Genomic DNA, 23,479 nt, shown 5'->3' with positions numbered 1-23,479 from the left:
CCATTTGCCATTAGAAATCATCATCGACAAGTAGCTTTTTTTTCTGTGTGTATTCTAAATACAGTAACACTTTCTATGAACGTCACTTTTGTAAGCACCTATAAACACATTCATAGCATGTTGTAATGCATTCATAAGACATTATAAACATAGCTATACATATTTATAAAAATGCATTATACGTTATAGCCATGTTTATTATGAATTGTTAACATAATACATTATAAGTACTGATCATAACAAATTATAAGAGCTCATAAGTGGTATTTGTCTGCTCTAAGTGAAGTGAAGCGTACTGTACTAAAGCCTCCTCCAGTGTGAAGAGTGAGGCTTCAAGTTGAAGTATTTACTGAAGGATTTACTGAAACACTAAAACATACACAGTAAAGCACATTACAGGCTTCAAATGTCAGAGTTTAAATTAGTTCTGCCGTCAGTGTTTTACCCAATGTGGGAAAGGTAATGTACACCACCGTTAGCTTGGTATTTGTCTTTACACTCTCCAAGCTGGGACTGACTTCTTTGGCACTGACATTATAACATATTATTAACACTATTTATAATGCATTATATTAACAATTCATAATGTATAATAAACATGGCTATAAAGTGTAATTCAGTGTAATTCTTTTTTATAAATATTTATAATCATGTTTATAATGCCTTATGAATACATTATAACATGTTATAAATGTGTTTATAGATGCTTACAAAGGTGACATTCATAGAAAGTGTTACCCTAAATACTTCTATGCTTACTTTTTTGAATATAAATAGCACTAACTGTCAACAGAACACGTTACTTCTTTCATACGAAGTGCAACAACGTGCACTGTGCCCTTTACAGTAAAGACAGATTATCTCTGTCACAATTTGTTCTGTGTGTGACCTTTAAATTGAAATTTCATCTTGAGAGCGAGTCTTCTTTTTTCCACTACCCTCACCGCCACAATCCGATGCCACACTGTAACTTAAACTCGCGTAGATTTATTGGCGGTTGACATCTTTAGCAGCGAGCCTAGAGATTGAAAGAGGTCCACTCTTAATTTATAGCCCCCATTGACATTCTCTATAAAAGATTAAGCATATGAATAAGGCTGGACGCGGAGCCTTTTTTTATCCCTCTATTATGGCTCACGGATTATCTGCTACCTTAAAGCCAGCCCCATGACCCCAGCTAAGTAATGAATTCTTTCATTCGATGGCCTGTAGTACCTCGTCTAATGGGATTTTTTAATTAACTTGACAAGGCTTACATGCTGATAGAGGAAACGCAGTTTCTACAGATGGACTTAGGAAGCTTCATTTCTACCAAGACATGCTTCGACACTGTGGAGGTGTTGCCTACAGTGCTGGGATTTAGTGCACTCCATTCATTGCGAGCTAGCTAAAGTCAACCAATTTGCATCCATTTGCCACATTGCAGAAATAGCATCTTCCCTTCCGCTAAAAGGATTCAGGAAAAACATGAATTCAGCACTACCTATTCATTCAGAGGTTTTACTTATGCCACATTTAATCTTTAATCCGAGACTAGGCGTAATCTGTCTCCATAATCTGAATGTTATACGACTTTAGACTTAACTCCCAATTAGATTTTTGGCTGAGTGTAATACCCAACCAATAAACGTACCTACTAACAACAAAAATAACATTATTTCCCCATGTTCTTTGCTGTGGAAGTGAATTTGGTAAATGATATAGCAGACATCATCCTTTAACACCCATTTAAAGGCATTTTAAAGCAGTTACGATGTCAAGCAAAGGGCCAGAAAATAAATCATTCCAAGGCCATTCGCCTCAATCCTTATATTTCTCACCCCACAGCCAGGTCACAAGGAGTCACATGATCAGAATTTTATCAGTCGGGGCAAGAAGGGTCATTTTAAATCAGATTTCAGAGGATTTGGAAAACCCTTCATCTCTTTCATGATGGATAGACAAAAATAGAACGTTCCCCAAAAGAGGGCCCATTTATGTGAAAGCATTATGTGTTATTTCAACTGTTGCAGCCTCCAGTGTTCTGATATATGGTTATACACAATATCCTATAATGTCCAAAAGTATTCAGACAACCCCTCTTATTTATTTGTTCAAGCTACTTTAAGTTGCACCCACTGCTGACACAGGCACCCCGTTGTTTACACCTGTATTACCCTCCCAAAAAAGCATTGCTAATAGAATAGAACCAGCTGCACACGAGTCTAGGGTCACCTTATCCAATGCTAAACATTAGCTAGAACAGTATAAACTTCCTCCAATGTTGGGCTGAGTAGCAGTAGAACTGCAGTCTCTGAAGTGATGGAGCTCCGTCCAATACATTTGTCATGAGCTGGAGTGATCCAGATCATCCAACATAAGACCATGACCTCACCAATGCTCTTGTGGCTGAATGCAACCAGATTCTCACAGCTATGTTCCAACATCTAATATAAAGCCTTTCCAGAATGGTAGAGGCTGTAACTGCTGCACAGGAGGGCAAACTCCTTATTAATACCTTTAATTTCAGAAGAAATGTAGAACAAGCAGGTGTCCACAAACCTTTGGACATTTAGTGTATTTTGAGGATTTGACGCCTCGCCAGTTCTTGGTGATTGAATGAATGTTAGTACTTGTGGAGGTTGGTGGGAGGGTGTGTTTTATAGGTTAGGGGGTACAGCTAAGAAATTTAATGACCCATAAAAACCACTATAATGAGAAATGGCAAATACCAACTACCTACTCCATTGCAGCTACCATAACTAGACACGATACATGATTGCTGATCTCCCATTTAACTGCCAGACTGACAGCATATAATGGCAGGTATTGGCTGATTAACCACAGACCTACCTTTACTTTTTGTTTAGCCACTGTCACTTACTAGCTACATGAGTAGTAGCCTGCAATCTACAGAAACAGTCAAGCAAGCAAATGCTGTGTTTACATGTTGACACGGAACAAAAGTGTGGTTCCATGTCTTACTGAAGAAATGGTGATGATACTTGACAAGTGGCTCCATGCAGCCATGGAAACATTGCCATGGTGATAGCTTTTGCCAAAAATTGGTAATGACCTAAGGAGAACTTTATCAGCCCTTTTGGTAAATTTATTTTGGGTGGAAAAAGCACCTGTGTTCAACTCAGCACCTTTGGATTCATCATCTATTATAAGAGTGCAGGACAAATTACCTTGTGTAAATTTTTCAAATGGCCCCTGGGACCTTTTTAATTAAGTAATTTATTTATTCAATATTTAGGAATCTGGGTAAGGCTTCGCTTTCCAATGAGTTGGCCTAGGCCCTCACTGTAGCTACACCAGTGAACTAGGATATTTGAACATACACACTTAAAAAAAATGGTTCTTCAAGAGTTGAACCATCAACATTCAAAGACCCCTTTCCATGATTAAAAGATTCTTTGCATCATAAAAGCGTTCTTCAGATTGATGGACAATGTGCTGTACATGGTTTTATATAGAACCTTTTTTGAAAAGGGTTCTGAATGGCACCAAAAAGAATTTTTCTATTGTAACAAGCCTGGCATCGTAACAATAAAGAACTCTTTATATAGAACCACAAAGGTTCGATATAAAACCATCTACAGCACATTTTCTATCAATCTGAAAACCACTGTACAATGCAAAGAACCATTTAATCATAGAAAGGGTTCTTTGAATGTTCATGATTCTATATAGAACTGTTTTCTTTACTAAAGAACCCTTGAAGCACCATCATTTTTAATAATGTAAGGTTCAACTTTTGATGAAACTAAATCGAAGCATGCCAGTGCAGTTTATTTGAGTTTCATTGAAATTGAAGAGTTCTATTTGGATCAAAATAAACAGTTTTCATTTGTTGAAATGCACTTTCATTTTTTGTCAATTTTATGTAAATCAGTTACTCATTGACAACACACTTTGTTTGTTTAATATCCATATACTTTCAGTTTGTAAGTCCAACCATGTTGGTTAATTTTTTGAGTGTGGTAGTAAACAGCAAATGAAACCCTATATTACCATATAGCAGTTTGCATAGAGCTAATGGAGGTATGTTAATACAGTAAAAATAGCTTTTGTTCACTGCTTTCAAACAGCATTTTCAATCAGAAAAAAAGCATGTATTGTTCAAAAATCTGCATTTCCTTATACTCTTAAAAATAAAGGTTCCTAAATGGTTCTTGGTTTGGCCGTATGGCTAGAGAAAAACCAAAAAAACTAAAAAAAAAAACAAAAAAACAAAAAAACCTTACAATATTTGGAGATTCTTTACACTTTCAAAAGGTTCTTCACATCTCTTTTACAGAAACCATCCACTGAATTCTTTAGGGAACCAAAAGTGGTTCTTCCACTCCAAAGAACCCTTTTTGGCACCTTTATTTTCAGTAGTGTAGCCAGAACTCCCTTACTACATTTGTCCTACTTATCTTTGTCAGTAGTTCCAAACGATTCTTCCTCACACTGAACTGTCATGTTATCACGAACCTTGCAGCTGCACAGTGACCTGGATAAGGGAGATAATTTGGTGAAGTACACGCTGTCAGGAGAAGGAGTTGGCTCCATTTTCACCGTCGAGCCGACCACAGGAGACATCCATGCCTTGCGGAGCCTGGACCGCGAGGAGAAGCCTTATTACACGCTGCGAGCCCAGGCCGTGGACGTGTTAACAGGGAGGCCCCTGGAGCCTGAGTCCGAGTTTATTATCAAAGTCCAGGACATCAACGACAACGAGCCCAAGTTCCTGGAGGGCCCTTACTCAGCCAGCGTCCCAGAGATGTCACCCATAGGTAAGCGTAATCGGCCTCTGGCTGTGGTTAGGGAAGGTGATAATGTGGGAAAGCTCTCTAAAATACATCTCATGAATGTAAGATGAGGATTTAACCTCACGCAGGCCTCGCCTTTGGGCTCTTCTGCAAAATTCATTCTTTAAATGACTCGTCTCGCCTAGATCAAATACAGCATTATTTCTTAGCCCATGGAATATAGATGAATGTGAGTACACAGCGGCATACATGGGGGGGAGTTGCTTCACAAGAATAAAAGTAACAAATAACATATGGTCTCGGAAGACAGGTTAAGATTGTGAATCCTATTGTTGTAATCTCAGAGCAGATGTAATCCATAAATGTTATATATCTACCTTTTTATTTATTTATTAATTTATTTCATGCATTATTCTCCCAGCCAGTGTATGAATCATGGTTGTATTATAATGATAGCTGCCATTCTGCATTGCAAGTGCTGTTCCTCCTACACGTTCATGGTCATTGTGAAGGCCTCTCCTAAAGAATAGCTTAATGGTTTGTGCCTTTGGTGCTGTACAAACTGTATTCGAAAAAGACAGGCTGAATGTACGAAAGCATTCATTGGCAGGCCTGCAGTGTTGGAGAAGCATCTACAGCAATCTTTTCTCGCACAATTAAAGGATTTCTATTAGGTTTTTGGCCAGTACCCTTGGACGTCATCTGTATTTCTGCTTGAATGGCTTTTAAATTGTGATCCATTCTTCACTGGATCACAATAATAGTCATAATAATGCATGAAGATGTATTATATAAAGGCTTACTTAACGAACCATGCTCATGGCATATTGTATTGTCAAATATTTAAAAGATAAAGATCTTTGAAAAACAGGATAAGTGAAAAAAAAGTGTTATTTATCTATCTTTCAATTTTATTTACTTTATGCATTATTCTCCCAGCAAGTGTATAAATCATTGCATTATAATGATAGCCGTCATTCTGTATTGAATATAACATAATTCTATAACAGGATAAGTGAGGTCAGGCAGTTAAGGTGTGGGATTGGATGGTAAAAATAGTTCAAAACAGTTCCAGTTCTTGGCATCAACACACATTGAAATGACTGATTTGTGCCTCTGTTGCTTACAATAATACTTGATAACATTAGAGATATTTATTGTTAGACTTTGTGGCATTGTGACCCTTTTTGGCCCTATTTCACTTTTTTAGGACGAATTCACAACAACAGTTGAATGGCTTGAATAAACTAACTTTTATTCTGCCCATAGACAACACAATGCAATGCCCAGGAGTGAAACTAAAAGCATTATGCTTCCAAATGAGTGGTCAGTCCTCACCGAATATGTTAAACATTACTGATACTGTTATCAGTATTTGCTTTTGCGATCGTATGAAAAACCCATGTTTTTAAACTCAGCATCAGTTTGGAACAATTGACTAATTTGGCTTTTACGGTTTGAATGATTTGGGATAAGCATCACTACCTTGAGGTTTGGTTATCTGCTCTCCATGACGGAATTCCAATCATTTGATCAGACTCCAAAAGAAAAACTGTTGGTTCTCTTAAGACTTGAAATTGTTACTGAAAGATTCATAAACACTTTGGCTTCTTTTAGTTCAGAGTTTATGAGTAGAGGAAACTCTACAGCATTTGACCTGATGTTCTTCCTAAAAGTGGATGCCCTATTAAGATTAGTGTAAGGACACACTGTAGAACCCTCAAGAAAGTGTTAAAGAACTGTAGCTGGACATCTGTGGATATACAGTCTCAAAATAAATGGTTCTTAAGTGTTTTTGGGGCTTAGACGTGATTAAAAATCTTTAATCCATATAGAATTCAAAAGAGTAACACTTTCTATGAATGTCACATTTGTAAGCATCTATAAACACATTTATAACATGTTATAATGTATTCATAAGGCATTATACACATGGTTATAAATATTTATAAAAAAAGAATTACACTGATTTACACTTTATAGCCATGTTTATTATACATTATGAATTGTTAATATAATGCACTATAAATAGTGTTAATAACATGTTATAATGTCAGTGCCAAAGAAGTCAGTCCCAGCTTGGAGAGCATAAAGTAAAGACAAATACCAAGCTAACGGTGGTGTACATTACCTTTCCCACATTGGGTAAAACACTGATGGCAGCACTAGTTTAAACTCTGACATTTGAAGCCTGTAATGTGCTTTACTGTGAATGTTTTAGTGTTTCAGTAAATCCTTCAGTAAATACTTCAACCTGAAGCCTCACTCTGAACACTGGAGGAGGCTTTAGTACAGTACGCTTCACTTTACTTAGAGCAGACAAATACAACTTATGAGCTCTTATAATTTGTTATGATCAGTACTTAGAATGTATTATGTTAACAATTCATAATGCATAATAAACATGGCTATAACGTAAAATGCATTTTTATAAATATTTATAGCTATGTTTATAATGTCTTATGAATGCATTATAACATGTTATGAATGTGTTTATAGATGCTTACAAAGGTGACATTCATAGAAAGTGTTACCAAACGTTCTTTTCTTTTTTCTTTGTAAAATTCATTGCAAATTTATTAAAAATCTTTAGGGAACCAAAAGTTGTAGAGAGGTTAGCGCAAAAAAGCCACTGCTTTCCAAAAAAACCTAAACCTAGTTATTGTACAACAGCACTATTGAAATAACATTCTGTGGAGGAAATTCTGGAAAAAATGTGAACAGTATTGTATTTGAAAAAGGAAAAAAAAATACAGCATACTAACATCAAACCTTCATTGAAACTGTGAGACACGGTGGAGGGAGTATAAGGGAGTGTTCAAACGATGCCTTTTCAAACTCTCTCAAGCGTGTCTTTTCATTGTTGTTTATGGAGCTGTGTGTACTGCATCTCAAAGGCACTTCTCTAGCCTGTGCAACCCACTTCGCATATTTAAAACCATTTTTAAACCATGTTTACGTTGAAAAGCCCTCAACTTTTGTACTGAGCACCAACAGTGCCATATGTCATCCACAGCTTACAAATCGATACTGAGGATGCCTTCTCTCTAGTCACTCATTTATCATGGAGGAAAGGCTGGTTTTGATTGTGTTTGAACATCTGGGATCTCTACAATACTCAACACAAAGATTACCATCATTTGAACAAAGAGAGTTTATTTATTATAATATATGTCATATTTGAAATGTTAATCATCTTGGTTTTCACATTCTCTCAATTCCGAAGTGGAACTCTCAGGGATTTCAATGCCTTCAGAGGCCTAGTGATTTCTGGGAAATAAAAATGGAATTTAAAGGAAGCTTGTATTTAAACTCTACAATGTATGCTTGTATTTGTATTGTATTTGTATAAATAAATGTATTTGCACTCTACATAATAATATATATACATATATATATATATATATATATATATATATATATATATATATATATATATATATATATATATACAACACTACTCTTGTTCCACTGTAAAGGCTTAGATTCTTGAAACAACAAAATTGGACAGTCAGGATATTTTTATGGTATCTAGGTAGAAATTGGTAGTGAGCTCTCCTACTGGTTATGACTTGAAGAGTTAAAGTGAGATATTGATGCATTAGATTATCAGCATAAAAAGTAAATGACAGAGGAATCAACTGGGTATGGAAATTTCCAAGGCTCAGCCCAGTTCATAATTAAACAACAAAATTTGCCATTTTTACTTTTTTGGTTTACTATGAGGATCTACAGATCAATAAAACATAAAGGAATTCGGCACGGATGATTGGTGTGTCTTGTAAACAAAATCATAAAAACTATTAAAATTTAAAAAAGGAAGTAATTGCCATCCTGCTAACAGAGAAAATATTTTTAGTTATCATATATTTGAGTGCAAAACTATATTTGAATTAAACTACAAACTATATTTTATGTATGAAAATATTACGGTAAATCAAACCATTCCATCTGGGCAATTTTATAAGTATCTTCACAAACATTGTAGAGCTCTGCTAACCAACCCGAAACTGACTGGGCCCAACATGATATCAGCTTTCAGGCCATGGGCTAATATTTCATGTTAAGCATTGGGCTCAGGCAGGGGTTGTTTTCTAATGAGTGATTTTTGTTAACACTTCCTTTGAATCCTGTATTCATAAGGCAATTATAATATTATAAATAAGACATACATAACACCTTAAAATACTGGGCATAAGCCAGAATAATCAGTGGGTTTTTAGTAATGAAAAACAGTGGTGGCAGCTCTATCACAGGCACAGTGAAACATGGGATCTCTTTCACAAGCTTTGAATATCTGTGTTTAATCTGGAACAACCAAAAAATTAGCTGAATCATTGATGTGAATCACCATTAGCTTATTGCTAACAAACAACTAGAATCCCACAGTGATGCAAACAGAAGTTAGCATTATTATAGAGGGTTTTTTTTTCCCCCTCATGTTTTAAATAGGTTTTGAAATGTATGGCCTGAAAGTAAGTCACATTTCACCACTGCTCAAATTGCTGTTACTCCCTAAAGCCACTTCCTGCTTGATTTTAGGCATGAGGCGAGACACACCTGCCTTGCTGCTTCAGGTCTAGACAGCTTGAAATCACTGAGGGATCAATGAATGCAAATTTGTATCAAGGAATTCTACAGCAGGATGCCAGAGCTTCTGTATTCAATCTGAAACTGGCCTAATAAAGCCGTTCTAGCCATGTATCCACAAAAATACACTTAAACAGATTAATATATAGAAGAATACAGCAAAACTGCAAAAACTACAAAAAGTGTTTGGTCTAAGTTATTGCAAATGAAGATTGTATTACTAAACATAAGAGTTCACATTTTTTCCATCGATATCTTTGTCTATCTATCTAGTTATCTGAAACTGCTGTTCTAATTTTCTGTGTACTATATTATTGATAAATCTACTAACTTGTCTGTCCACAACTTTTCAAAACAACAAAGCTTATTTCAACTCAAACATCTCACATTTCAGCCTGTAGTCTTTTATCTTAACCTAGGGATCACCAACCTAAATGTTAAGAATGGCCATTTTGCCTTTTCATCAAAAATCAAACCACCTGGAGAGCCACGATATTTCATGTCCATTTTACCATCTTGGCTGTAAATATGTCCCAGTATGTGCTGATGTACTAGTATAGGATAAATAATATAATATAAACCAAAATGCAGACTTACTTTGCTCTGCTTTAAGCTTTAGCTCAGCTATAGCTGCTTTTCTCACATCTCCAGCAGGAAACCTTTCCACAAAAGTAGAATAGTTTCTTGTAAAATGTCTTTCAATTTTTTACTTTTTACAAGGCAGAGGTCAGCTTATTATTCATCAGCTTCTTATTCGAAATTTCCCATTCCACCTTAAATGATGGCTGAGGTGCCAGAATGTAACTGCTGCACTGTTTAAGGTCAAAAGGAAAAATTACAACAAAAAGCTGACTTTTTACTAAAAAGCAACTTTTTAGTATTTGACAGTTTCTCATTGCAGATTAAACGTATCAGGAAACCAGCTGAAGTAATTCTAAATGCAAATAAGTCCATTTATCTCCAAATTATTGAAGTTCATTTAAATCTTTCTCTTTGCCTTTTCCTTAGCTACTTGCTAGGTAAGATAGTTTATTGCATTGCTAAGGTGACCAACAGTCTGTGCCCCAAACTTCAGGTTTAAAGGGTGAATTAGCAGTTCTACATTAACTCCAGTGTTTAAGACCATCTATTGTTAAAACTGTTAGAACGATCAGCAGAGTTTTATTTTACTGCGAAGGAGGATAATTTTATTCTTACCAAAAAATCTGATTTTGCTGTGGAGCAGCAACATGGCAGTAAAAGACCTTGCGGCTCCAGGGCTGCATGCTGCTGACCGCTGCCTTAACCCTAAAAGTAGACAATTTCCACTAGTGGGATCATTAAAATGAGACCCAATTTTATAGTAGATCAAATTTTCTGATTGTTTTTATGCCGATACATTTCTATACTATTTAGTGTACAGCAGTTTAGCACTGCCCACTCATGCTCAAAGTTGTAAGGACTGTTTCAGCCCTGACTGGTTTTTGAATGAGGCAACAATACAAGACAGAAAAGTCATTTACATATTTACATCGTTTTCAAAGGCACAGTAACAAAAATAGCCAGTGTCATTGTAAGAGATGTTGGAGAATAAATAAAAAATAAAAATAATAAAATGCAAATCTATGTAGGATATGGGCAGCTTTACCATCGTCCAATTATTACCTAGACAAAGCTTCTCCTGAGGAGCAAACTGGCTCTTTTCACATCCACAGTGCAGTCATTTCCTAAACAGTGATGAATGTGCTGCTGAATTGACTGCTGCTTAAAGTAAAGCACCCATTGACCACTCTGCAGTGTTTGGTTCTGCAGTTTGACTCTGGTTAACCATGTGGCTCCGATGTCACCCTCTCTCTGCATGCACACAGTGCAGCGAATCGACAGAAAGCTTCGCCACTGGCTAATTCCTCATCTCTCCAGTCAGCAAGTCTCTAGTGTCCAAAGTCCATTTCTTATTGATCAGATGCTAGGCTAGTTTAAAAAAGATATTCTGTTTGATATAATGAAGTTGTTTAATTCAAGCAACAAATATTTATGGATACTGACAGTGAGGGAATTTTGTTCTATAAGATATTAATGCTGCTTAAATAAATTATCCACTCATAAGAATTTATCCTCTGCAGTTTTTTTGTGAATTATGCATTTTTTTTTTTCTCTAGCACATCACTTTCAAGTCTTCACCGGCTGATTGGTTTTGGAACGGTTCAGTCGTGATCATCACACAGATGTTGAAAAGAAACACCATATGCATGTTGTCTTTAGGAGTTATAAAGATGCAGTATGTCTTTGAAGTGTGACTCATGTAGTCCAGCCTACAGTATATGGACATGCTTTTCAAGTGAATTCCCATTTGTATCTGTGTTGGAACAGGCACATATGTTATGCAAGTCACAGCCACAGATGCAGATGATCCAACGTATGGAAACAGTGCCCGGATTGTCTACAGTATTCTACATGGACAGCCGTACTTCTCAGTGGACCCCAAGACTGGTAGGAGATTTCACTATTGCATTAATTAGGGGTGGGCGTGGTTATTCAAATACATTGATAATGCAAAACAAGTGATTTACACTTTGAGACAAATTTAATCAATGAGGTGCTAATTAACAACAGTATTCTTACACTTTGTGCTGGTGGGGGTGGCTACGAACTTGCATGCAACTCAACACAGTCACAACTGTATAAGATACAAATGACAACATCAGCATGTTTATATTGACCAGAAATGTACACAAAAGCGGACCGACATATAATATGGGTGGCATTTCGCAATTCCTTCTGTTAAAACCTGAAAACTGTTAAAAACTCATTTTCAGTGGTGTAATTTAAAATCCTTAAAATGCATCACAGTTATTAATTGTCTGAAATTACAAAATATAAATATAAAATGTTATAAAGTTTTTATCACTTTTAAATGTAATCAAAATTGTAAATAAAATCTCGGAGTAGCCTAGTTCTATGTGAGTCAATTATAGTCCAATGGTTTGAATACACACACATCACTTCCATATTCACATTTATTTGCCATATGGCAACAAATTCATTTGACCATTTTCCAAAATACATCTAAAATGGCCTCAATGATTAAAATTAAAAAATAACTTACTCCAGTTAGTATTTCATTTTTTTTTCTTGAAGTACATTTTCCTAAATATTGAACAAATAGCCAACTTTGGGAGCCCTCAGGTTATGACCTTCTCAGTGTCAAGTGTCCAGGGAAAAGGGGATTGCAAACAAGATTTCCTGGTCATGTGATGTCATCAAATATCTGTGCTTTCATAATAAAATGCCTGTTTTTCATAGTTAAACAGTAAAACATGGATTTTATATTACTGCCTTTCAGTAAAATTTAGTTGAAGTAAATGTTGCCTTATGGCAACATCATGCAATAGAGGCTTAAGATTTAAACTGATTTGTTTGAAATACAGACATTTTCTGATTTTTTCAGCATTTTGCCTTTATATGTCAGAATAATAATAACAAGTAAAAGTATTTTCAAACAACTGTGGCCATGTTAGCACCAAATATAAGCACACAGTCAATATTTACTATCTAGATAAATTACAGTAAGTGCTTTATTATATCATTACAATAATCTCCTTTCAGTATTTTGACCTTTAAATGAAAAACATATGCATATGGAGGCTTGCAATGGATTTTAGTGGGTTTTTGTTGGTTTGTGATGGTTGCAAATATGAGTAAATCTGCCCCTATATGTCTAAAGGTTTGTAGACACATCCAACGTTCCTTCCAAAATCAAGGGTATTAAAAGAAAGTGTGTCCTCTTTTTGCTGCAGTAACAGCCTGTACTCTTCTGGGAAGGTTTCACACTAGACGTTGCTGTCAGAATTTTATTGCATTCAGCCACAAGAGCATTAGTGAGGTCAGGTACTGATGTTGTATGATTAGCTCTGGACCACAAACACCACTACTGCTCATCCCAAAGGTATTGGATGGAGCTCCATCTCTCCAGAGAACACAGTTCCACTGCTCCACAGCATAATGGGTGCATCTTAAAATGAATTCATTAATTTGAAGAAGTACGTTTTTCCCTATAACATTAGTGTTTGGAGTTAAATTGAATCAATATACTTTTATTCTTACTTAAGTTAATTTATGATGAAATACTTTTACTTTGCTACTTGAATTTATAGGGAAAAAATAAATTATGAGCATATCAGACTATAAACTAATTAGAAAAAAAGTGTGGTTAAATTTAAAAGACTTAGTTCTAAAAGCCAATCAAAAAAAGCTCCCAGTCACAACAACAGCACTTGGAGATGGCAAGTTTAGTGGAAACCGAACGAGAACAGCGATCAACTTTATTCTTTTTCAAATGGACTAATGATAATGACATTATTATTACTGTCTAAACACAAACGCTGCCAAGATCTCCACTTTCAAAACTCAACTTCAGCTTTAGAGAGCAGCTCCCTAGCTAGCTACTCCTACACACTTCAAAAAGATGGTTCTTCAAAGGTTCTTTATTAAAGAAAATGGTTCTAAATACAATCATGAATACTCAATGAACCCTTTGCATAATTGAAGCATTCTTTGTAACATTAAACAGTTCTTCAGATTGATGGAGAATGTGCTGTAGATGGTTCTATTTAGAACCAAGATAGAATCCTTTTTAAGAAGGTTTCTTATAGAACCATCTACGGCACATTCTCCATCCATCCGAAGAACCATTTCATGATGCAAAGAACACTTCAATTATGCAAAGGGTTCTTTGAGCGTTCATGGTTCTATATGGAACCATTTTCTTTAATAAAAAAAAACCCCTTGAACTATCTTTTTAAAGAGTCTAGCTATCAAATTTCAAATTCAAATTTAAGATCTATGTATATTTTATTATTTTATTGTAAGTGTCTATTGGCTAGCTAATTTAGTAAACATTGGTATAAACCAGTTTACCAATATAATTTTGTCTCAGTTTTGGAGGCATGAATTCCATTCTATTCCATTCCAATTCCATGGTATTCCCTGCTAACTCAATAAGCCGGGCTTTATTCAACATATCCAGCTAATTTTCATCAATTTCGATTCCATAAAAGAAGCTAATCTTAAGCCCCACTCAGTTACTAAGATGGCACATGCTTTAGGACAAACCTGCTAAAGTTGAGGCTGATCAATTCTATTGGACAAGTTGTGTGATGTCATAGGTTCGCCAGGTTAAAACAATACTCTAGAACAGGCAGGTCAAACTGAGGACCTTTGGGGCCAAAGTGCTGCTGAGATTAGCATTTACACTCTGAATTCTGCAGTCTTTTGGCCCGCATAGACTGGAGCCTGACACATGTGCTCTAGAACTGCATTCTGCCTCAGTACTGTCCTGTATGTTGCTGTATAAAAAGCATACTGTACTTAAGGTTTTATTATGAATAGAAAATGGCACCTAATAAGATTATATAATAACTTTAAGGATATAATTCATTTTTACAAGTAACATTAAATTAAAAAGTCAAATATGAACAATTATGCGTTAATAAACATGGAGATTTAAACAATATGGAGAAGATATAAAAAGTCTTTAACTGCATAAATGTGATTTATATCAGAGGTCCATTCAGGGTAAAGACATTACAGACCCTCAAATATTAGTTGTTATTGCCTGTGTAAGTATAATTGTAATGTTTGCTCTTGTGTTTGTATTTTCTGGCAGACTGTGAGGAGGTAGCAGTGTTTTTCTGCATACGCCCAGTTCAGAATCAGCACTTAATCATTTATAGTCCAGATTTGACCACCTGCGGCATCTCTTAATCTCCCCACAGGAGGCCTCTGCATTTTTATGTAGTGCGAATAATAATAATGTAGGCTGAATGGCGCAAAGAAGTTTCTGTAAAGCAGTTGAACATCACTTGGATGGTGGAGCTGTGAGGGACAGCGATTCACTGTCTAAAATTAATTTGCACAGATTTTTAAGTGCAATTTTATTAACAAGTAAAAAAAATAGTGCTTTTTTTCAGCCTGTGGCAAGAATAAAGCCTCAAGACAATGTCATATAAAGTGAGCATATTAAAATGACTAATTTATACTTATGTTTTTCTCATATTTTCCTTAAATTCCAGCTCTAGTTTTTTTTTTATTTATTTATTTATTTTTTTATCATTTTGTTGCACCTGATTTTTTTTAGCAGATTTTAAGTCATGTGAACATCTGCTTCTTCTTGCTGGTCCTGGATGTTCCTTCATTATCAGAGGATAATTAGTACCGCTGAACATTACAGGCTCTCTGGTGAACATTGCAATCATCACAATGTCACAATCATACAGTTTTCTGATGATTACATCATGCACAAACACTGAGTATGTATCTCCAGGAGAGTCAGGACTTTCCCATCATTGTAAGATGTTTCTCAAATGATGGCACATCAAATCAGGCCCTTTACAGAAACCCCCCACCCCATCATCAGAAGCAGTAACAGGAGTCTTCCTTTTGGTTAGATGTAATATGTGAATAATTTGGTTTCTATGCATATCGATTCATATTTTGTACAAGAAAAATTAATATCACTTCACCATTCAGGAGTCGAATTACATAAACATCTTAAATCTGAAATCTTACCTGTTTAGTCGCCATGACCACTTCAGTTAGGACTGGATTTAGGACAGAAGCTACTGCAGAACAACAGTTTTAAATTCATCATCTTATCGTAACTCCAGATAAGTAAACAGTATTACAGAAGCATCATAACTAGAAAAAAATCACTGTCCTGATTCATGTTTTAACGATCCGTTTATAACATTTTATGCAGTGAGAGGAAGCATAATGTTAGTTCACTATGACTAGCATAATGATGCTACATTTATCTACATTGAAAACAGTGCTTTGACTTACATACAAAGTCTTTTTTAACATGATTCTCAAAGTCTTAGACACAATCTTCACCGCCCCCTCTTAATACCTTTGTATATTAATGTTTATGATAAATAATACAGTGAGGGTGGTGAATAATGTGGAGCTGTGTGTCTTTTATTAGAAGGAATAACATTAGTTCGCTCAGCTAAAGTGTTTAGGAAACTGAAACTGCAGAGCGATGTTGTCCTGATAAACTGCACGAAGCACTGATACAAAATTCTTAACTTCAAGTTTATCGTGCTTTAGTTTTGTTTGCCCATTTTACATCAGTAACGGTAGCTAACGTTAGCTGTCTGGCTAACTAACTTGATTATTTTGAACATGTGTTTACATTTCAGCTGTGTGCATATGGTTGGTTGCTAGGTAACAGACATGACAGTTGATTGCCAAATTTAATCAAGTATAATTCCTAAATGAAGATAATATTGGTAACATTTTCTATGAATGTCACATTTGTAAGCATCTATAAATATATTTCTAACATGTTATAATGTATTCATAAGGCATTATAAACATGGTTATAAATATTTATAAAAAACGAATTACACTGAATTACACTTCAAAGCCATGTTTATTATACATTATGAATTGTTAATATAATGCATTATAGTGTTAATAACATGTTTTAATGTCAGTGCCAAAGAAGTCAGTCCCAGCTTGGAGAGCGTAAAGTAAAGACAAATACCAAGCTAACGGTGGTGTACATTACCTTTCCCACATTGGGTAAAACACTGGTGGCAGCACTAGTTTAAACTCTGACATTTGAAGCCTGTAATGTGCTTTACTGTGAATGTTTTAGTGTTTCAGTAAATCCTTCAGTAAATACTTCAACTTGAAGCCTCACTCTTAACACTGGAGGAGGCTTTAGTACAGTACGCTTCACTTTACTTAGAGCGGACAAATACAACTTATGAGCTCTTATAATTTGTTATGATCAGTACTTATAATGTATTATGTTAACACTTCATAATGCATAATAAACATGGCTATAATGTATAATGCATTTTTATAAATATTTTTAGCTATGTTTATAATGTCTTATTACCATAATATTTGCTTCTGTAATACAAATGTGTAAAAAAAAAATCCTATCCTGAGGAAGTTTCTGTAATTTGGCCCCTGGAGTTTATGTCTTACCTTCACCCGCTGCCATGTATCTGACACATGCTGTTTCTAACTCCATTATTTTAATGGAACAATAAATAAAAGTTAGTTTCATATTTAATATTGCAAGTTTGAATTATGTAGTCTAATTATAAATTATTTATCCAGTTCTGTGAGTTGAGAATTGATGTACACAAGACAGTATTACAACACACTATGTACAGAGTTTTTGTTTTGTAATATAGAATCTTTCATAGAATTTTACACTATTAGATCAAGTATCAAGTAAGCATTATTTGTACTGAGTACTATTCACTTGCCTAAAACAAACTAAACATCTAGGAATGTTTTAAATAATATAAATTCAGATTATTATTTTGCTTTTTTTTGATATATTGCTATTTTCTGCACTCAACTCTCTGGTCTGTTTGAATATTGCATGCACACGCATGAGCCTCAGTTACTGAATCACGGTTTGAATGAGTGCAAACAAGTCTCCCCTGGATGCTGTTAGTGGAACCCACTGAGCCTGGAGTCCACAGTGAGGTTAATTTAAGGGAGGCTAATTCGAATAAGCACAGGTTTTATAAGCTCGCTACGTGGAATACCACCCAGGTTACTTATAACCTCTGGACAAAGATTCCATCACACTCAGATTTGTGTTTCACGTTCTGTTCAGTCTTACTGACCCACACAGTGATGTCTATCTGATCAGACTGCAGGTGGGTGGTGGGCTTTTGTCGTGCGCATGCTGAACACAGAGATTAAGATATTTTCAGGTTCTGACTGCATATATACAAAAATGTAACTTGATTACTCAGGTAGTTTTCCAATAAACTACTTATTTTCTCTTACTTTAGTAATTTCCTTAACTTATACCTTTCCTTGCACTCAAGTAAATTATTACTAAATAACTAGTTTTACTAAAGTAGGGGTTTTGAGTATTTCTTCCACCCCTGATTCTTGGATATAAGAATGGCACGAATGTGGGTCAGTTACTCAGGTTTAGCACAAGGAAAACAGGCAGAAAATTCTAATTCATCTATTCATCAGTGACACAGTATGTCCTTGTTTTTTAATTGTTAAGTATGTGAAATGGTAACATCAAAGCAGCAGTATGCAAGGTGTGAAATGCAGGGGTCCTGGTGAGTCTGAGACCCTCTAATCAACCTTTTGGCCTTCCTGAATGTCTCAAAATGGAGGTCTCTGAAAATAAACTTATTATAATGTTATGCTCTCTGTAGTTTAACCTGCTTCACCCACAGTTGGCAAACTTCAGCATTCTTGACTAACTAAAGATGGAGCGCTGATCTACCCCAGTGTGGTGCTCTATCAAATTGGCTTGAGTTGGTTCTTCATAGCCTCGTAACGTTGACTAAGCCCAGGATACATCTAAAAACTTTACAATATTCCTTAGCATATTTGTAAATCCAAAAACTTGGCCAGTTACCCAAGAGTTTGGTGGGAAAACTGAATTATTGATCATTTCCCAAATGGAGAGCAAAAAAGGAGTTGTGTAAGATCTCAATTAGATGAGGAAAAAGTTCATTACCAAACTAGAAAGAGCATTTCCAAAAGAGAAATTGTTTAACCAAACATTTTGTTGACACTAAAGTTGCACCAGTGCTGCTATGGCGAGTAAGTTAGCAGCCAGCCAGTGCTGGAGTAGCCAGTCAACATAGGACCCCCCAAACACCAAGAGGTATTTCACAGTGGTATGTATGTTAAATACTAGAAATAAAATAATGATAAAGTTGTAAAGTTATGTCAACTGGTACTATGATCACAAAAAAAAAAAGAAAAAGAAAACCCACTAAATTAACCTCACGATACAGATCACACCTTATGGTGGTTATGCTAACTCTACATGTGACCATTGTGACCAGGCCAGAGCAACAGAGCAGTCATGCAATCATTAGACAATGATAGTTGCACCACAGCCACTGCTGCGCACAATAAACTGATGATAAACCTTTTATGCACAACAGTATAAAACATTTTCTGTATTTTCTATGTATATCCAAGTACTACTTGTTCAAAAACGAGAATATTCAAATGCAGAATTGATTAAAATATTCATCATGAGCACCAATAATGCACTCTTTCAGAGTATCATGCCATTGCATAATCTAAATACATCAAAGCCAGGTTGGTTTCTGGGTGTCTTATTTAACCTCTCAGGCTTATTACATACTAAGGCTTATTATTCAGTAACTACAGGGACTTCAGTGCATAATGGCTGAGCTAGTCTTAGGTTATAGAAGTGTGTAATAAAACCTTGGTCCCCAGGGGTTAAAAAAGAAATAATGCAAGTTTGGTATTTGTCTCCATCCATGTTAATAAGTCTCTGTGAGATGGATGAAAAGTTAGCATGAGGCATTTCGGATAAGCTTCCAGGCTCTAAATGCATCTATAAACAAAGCCTGTCTTTTTTATGCTGGCATTTTCTTGACCCTGTGTCAAGCCAGCATCTCCTGATCAAAAGGTATTCCCCCTGAGAGAGAAACTATTAAGGCTGATTAGCCTTTAGCAGAATGTCAAATGCTCACCTTTTATGAGGCTGCCCTTAGGAGCGTAGATTAATGGAAGGCTATTAAAAAGCTTATCTCTGTTTCTTGGCTACGACCATCAAAAGAATATTGAATTCCACATGAATTGTAACCTCGCCACCTACTGTCTGTCTCTTTTAAATCTTTGAATGTTTCTTCCTGGCTTTAGGTGTGATAAAGATTGCCTTACCCAACATGGACCGGGAGGTCAAGGAGACGTACCAGGTGTTGATCCAGGCCAAGGATATGGGGGGACAACTAGGGGGCCTCGCCGGGACCACTATCGTCAACATTACCCTGACTGACGTCAATGACAACCCACCTAGATTTGCCAAAAGTATGTTTCAGTACATTTGCTATCCACCTATCAATCCCTGCCTTATAGTCTACAATCACAGACTATAGCTCATCTGTTGATAGGTACAATTTGATAGCCACCCAATTTATCGGTGATCAGTTTCTGACTATAAGGCCTAATAAATAGCGTCTTCAAAAATCAATGTAATCTCTAGTAAATAACTGTACAAAAAGAAAACAAGTTCATAGAGTTTGTGTACATTTTCACTCCAAATATCCCTGGATCTTCTGAATCACATGGTTGTTATTTAGTCAAAATACAAATATTGCTACATGCAGACTGCTGCTGCACATTGCATTGACCTCATAGGACTGACATTCTCAAACTAACAAGCTTTGCCAAATCTGGTGATAAAGTTGCTTTGGTAGTAGTAGACTAAACTTTGTGTAATTAGTGATGTTGGTAACACTTTCTGTAAATACTATGTCTATAAGCATCTACAAACACATTCATAGCATATTATAATGCATTCATAAGGCATTATAAGCATAATTATAAACCCTATAACCATATTTATTACGCATTATGAATTGTTAAGATAATGCATTTCAAGTAGTGTTAGTAACATGTTATATTGGCAGTGCCAAAGAAGTCAGTCTCAGCTTGCAGAGTGTAAATGCCACATCATGGCATTTCAAATATTTTATTTCTCACCCATGGGTGTTGTTAGGGCTGCACCTTTAGGGCTTAGGTCTTAAATATTCAAATGCCACAAACAAGTTGTCCAGCCCAGAGTTATTACCACAATGTGCTTTCCTTTAGTGACCACTCTCACTCAATCTCAATTTACATTGCGGCAAAACAAGTAGCCATCAGCACCCCCCAAAACCCCCACAACATCACACAGAGCATGAAGTTACTGGGAAGTGAAGACATGGAGCATGATAGGCAATGATGTAGAGAGCTGTCACTAGTTCTAACATTAACCACTAGAATCCTTCTCTTTATAACATCACTACACTACAGTACAGTAATGCTAATTTCTAGTATTGTTCTATTGGATATGCAGTGTTAAGTGAGCACCAAGCTAACAGTGGGTGTACACTAACTTCCCCATGTTGGGTACAATACTACTGGTGTCACCACTGGTTCAAACTCTGACATTTGTAGCAGCTTGTAATGTGCTGTACTCTGTATATTGTGGTGTTTCAGTAAATCGTTCAGTAAATGATTTAACTTCAAGTCTTACTCAGAATAATGGAGGAGGCTTTAGTACAGTACATCTCACTTAGAGCTGACAAGATGCTTACAAACATGACCTTCAAGTATGAATGTCAAGTATGTAAGCATCTATAAACACATTTATAACATGTTATAATGCATTCATATGGCATTATGAACATGATTATAAACATTTATAAAAATGAATTACACTTCATAGCCATGTTTATTATACATTATAAATTGTTAATATAATGTATTGTAAGTAGTGTTGATAACATGTTATAATGTCAGTGCCAAAGAAGTCAGTCCCAGCTTGGAGAGCGTAAAGTAAAAACAAATACCAAGCTAACGGTGGTGTACATTACCTTTCCCACATTGGGTAAAACACTGATGCAGCACTAGTTTAAACTCTGACATTTGAAGCCTGTAATGTGCTTTATTGTGTATGTTTTAGTGTTTCAGTAAATCCTTCAGTAAATACTTCAACTTGAAGCCTCACTCTTAACACTGGAGGAGGCTTTAGTACAGTACGCTTCACTTTACTTAGAGAGGACAAATACAACTTATGAGCTCTTATAATTTGTTATGATCAGTACTTAGAATGTATTATGTTAACAATTCATAATGCATAATAAACATGGCTATACGTAAAATGCATTTTTATAAATATTTATAGCTATGTTTATAATGTCTTATGAATGCATTATAACATGTTATGAATGTGTTTATAGATGCTTACAAAGGTGACATCCATAGAAAGTGTTACCAAAAAACCTTTCAAATACAGAATTCCTTGGGCAAAACTTTACCGAAGGGCAGTGTTTGTAAGCCTACATGCTACACACCAAAGTCATTCATGACAGTTAACACTGACGTACATAAACATTTATTAACATTTATTCCAGTAAGCATTGATTGTCATACATTTTGCATTTGCCAACTTTCATGTTAGTGGTCACATTGATTTATGACTGACATTTGTTGGGTCATGACACTTACTAAGCTGAAATAGCATAGACTTTGTAGCTCAGTATACATCACAGTGGCATAATACTGATGACATACACTATGTTATCAACAGTATGTGGCCACTTGATCATCGCACCTATATGAGCTTGTTAGACATTCCATTTCAAAAATATGGGCATTAATATGGAGTTGCCCCCACTTCACAGTTACAACACCCTTTACTTTTTTGGAGTGTGTCTGTGATGTCAAGCACTTAACATGTTAGATGAGAAAGCCTGACTCACAATCAATGTTCCTGTTCAGAGCTCTGTGCAGGGCAATAGAGTTCCTCCACACCAAACTGGTCAAACCACGTCTTTATAGACCTCCCTTTGTGCACAGTCATGCTAGAACAGGAAAGGGCCTTGTTGCCACAAAGTTGTAAACATATAACTCTCTAAAATGTATTTGTATGCTGTAGCATTAACATTACCCTTCAGTGGACATAACAGGTTGAGCCCAAATCCAAAAAACAGCCCAAGACTATTATCCCTCCTCCACCAAACATTGCTGTTGACACTATGCATTCCAGTAGGTAGCTTTCTCCTGCCTTCCACCAAATCCAGAATAGTCCATTAGACAAGCAGAGGGTGAAGCATAAATCATCATCCCAGAGTCCACTAGTGGTCTATTTTACAACACTCCAGCCGACACTTGGCATGGTGCATGGGGATCTTGTATTGAACTGCTTGACCATAGAAACCCATTTCTTGACATTCCCAATGCACAGTTCTTGCAGAGGCAGTTTGATAAATGAGGTAAATGAAGTAAGCCTGGCATTTTAAGGTGTTGACATAAGGGTGATAGACTTTTATTTAGTTGTATAAGCTCCATCGTTTGAGAAGGACATTGTTATAACAGTGTTATAAATGAAAAAAAACGACCCCCCCCCCACCCCCATGATAAAATGATGCACAACTTCAGAAGTGTATTTAAAGCAACACAGATTGTATTTGCAAAACACTCCCTTTTGCCTTTTAGGGAGGGATTTTTTCCCCCTGACACTTGGAATAAATATTTCAACATTTTGTAAATTTACCATTAGCTTATCTCTGCAATCTTAAAATCTTAAAAATAAATTTGTTCATGGATGGCTTCATGGCAGGATTAACATAACTGACAACTGA

At 35.8% G+C, this 23,479-nt stretch overlaps 1 protein-coding gene across 2 annotated transcripts in view; it reads left to right on the top strand.

Annotated features, from left to right (window-relative positions):
• cdh12a (cadherin 12, type 2a (N-cadherin 2)) overlaps positions 1–23,479 on the top strand; it is an 87,401-nt gene that overhangs the window by 11,122 nt on the left and 52,800 nt on the right. The window contains exons 2-4 of one of the 2 annotated variants that reach the window (XM_036556712.1): positions 4,469–4,763; positions 11,679–11,798; positions 19,992–20,159. In XM_036556712.1, coding sequence (XP_036412605.1) covers positions 4,469–4,763; positions 11,679–11,798; positions 19,992–20,159 — 583 coding nt within the window. The remainder of the gene's footprint in view (positions 1–4,468; positions 4,764–11,678; positions 11,799–19,991; positions 20,160–23,479) is intronic. The other variant, XM_036556713.1, reaches the window with a different exon arrangement.

Source organism: Colossoma macropomum, unplaced genomic scaffold (assembly GCF_904425465.1).
Source record: "Colossoma macropomum unplaced genomic scaffold, Colossoma_macropomum, whole genome shotgun sequence".
NCBI classification, from domain to species: Eukaryota; Metazoa; Chordata; class Actinopteri; order Characiformes; family Serrasalmidae; genus Colossoma; species Colossoma macropomum.
This window is presented reverse-complemented; position numbering and strand designations above follow the sequence as displayed.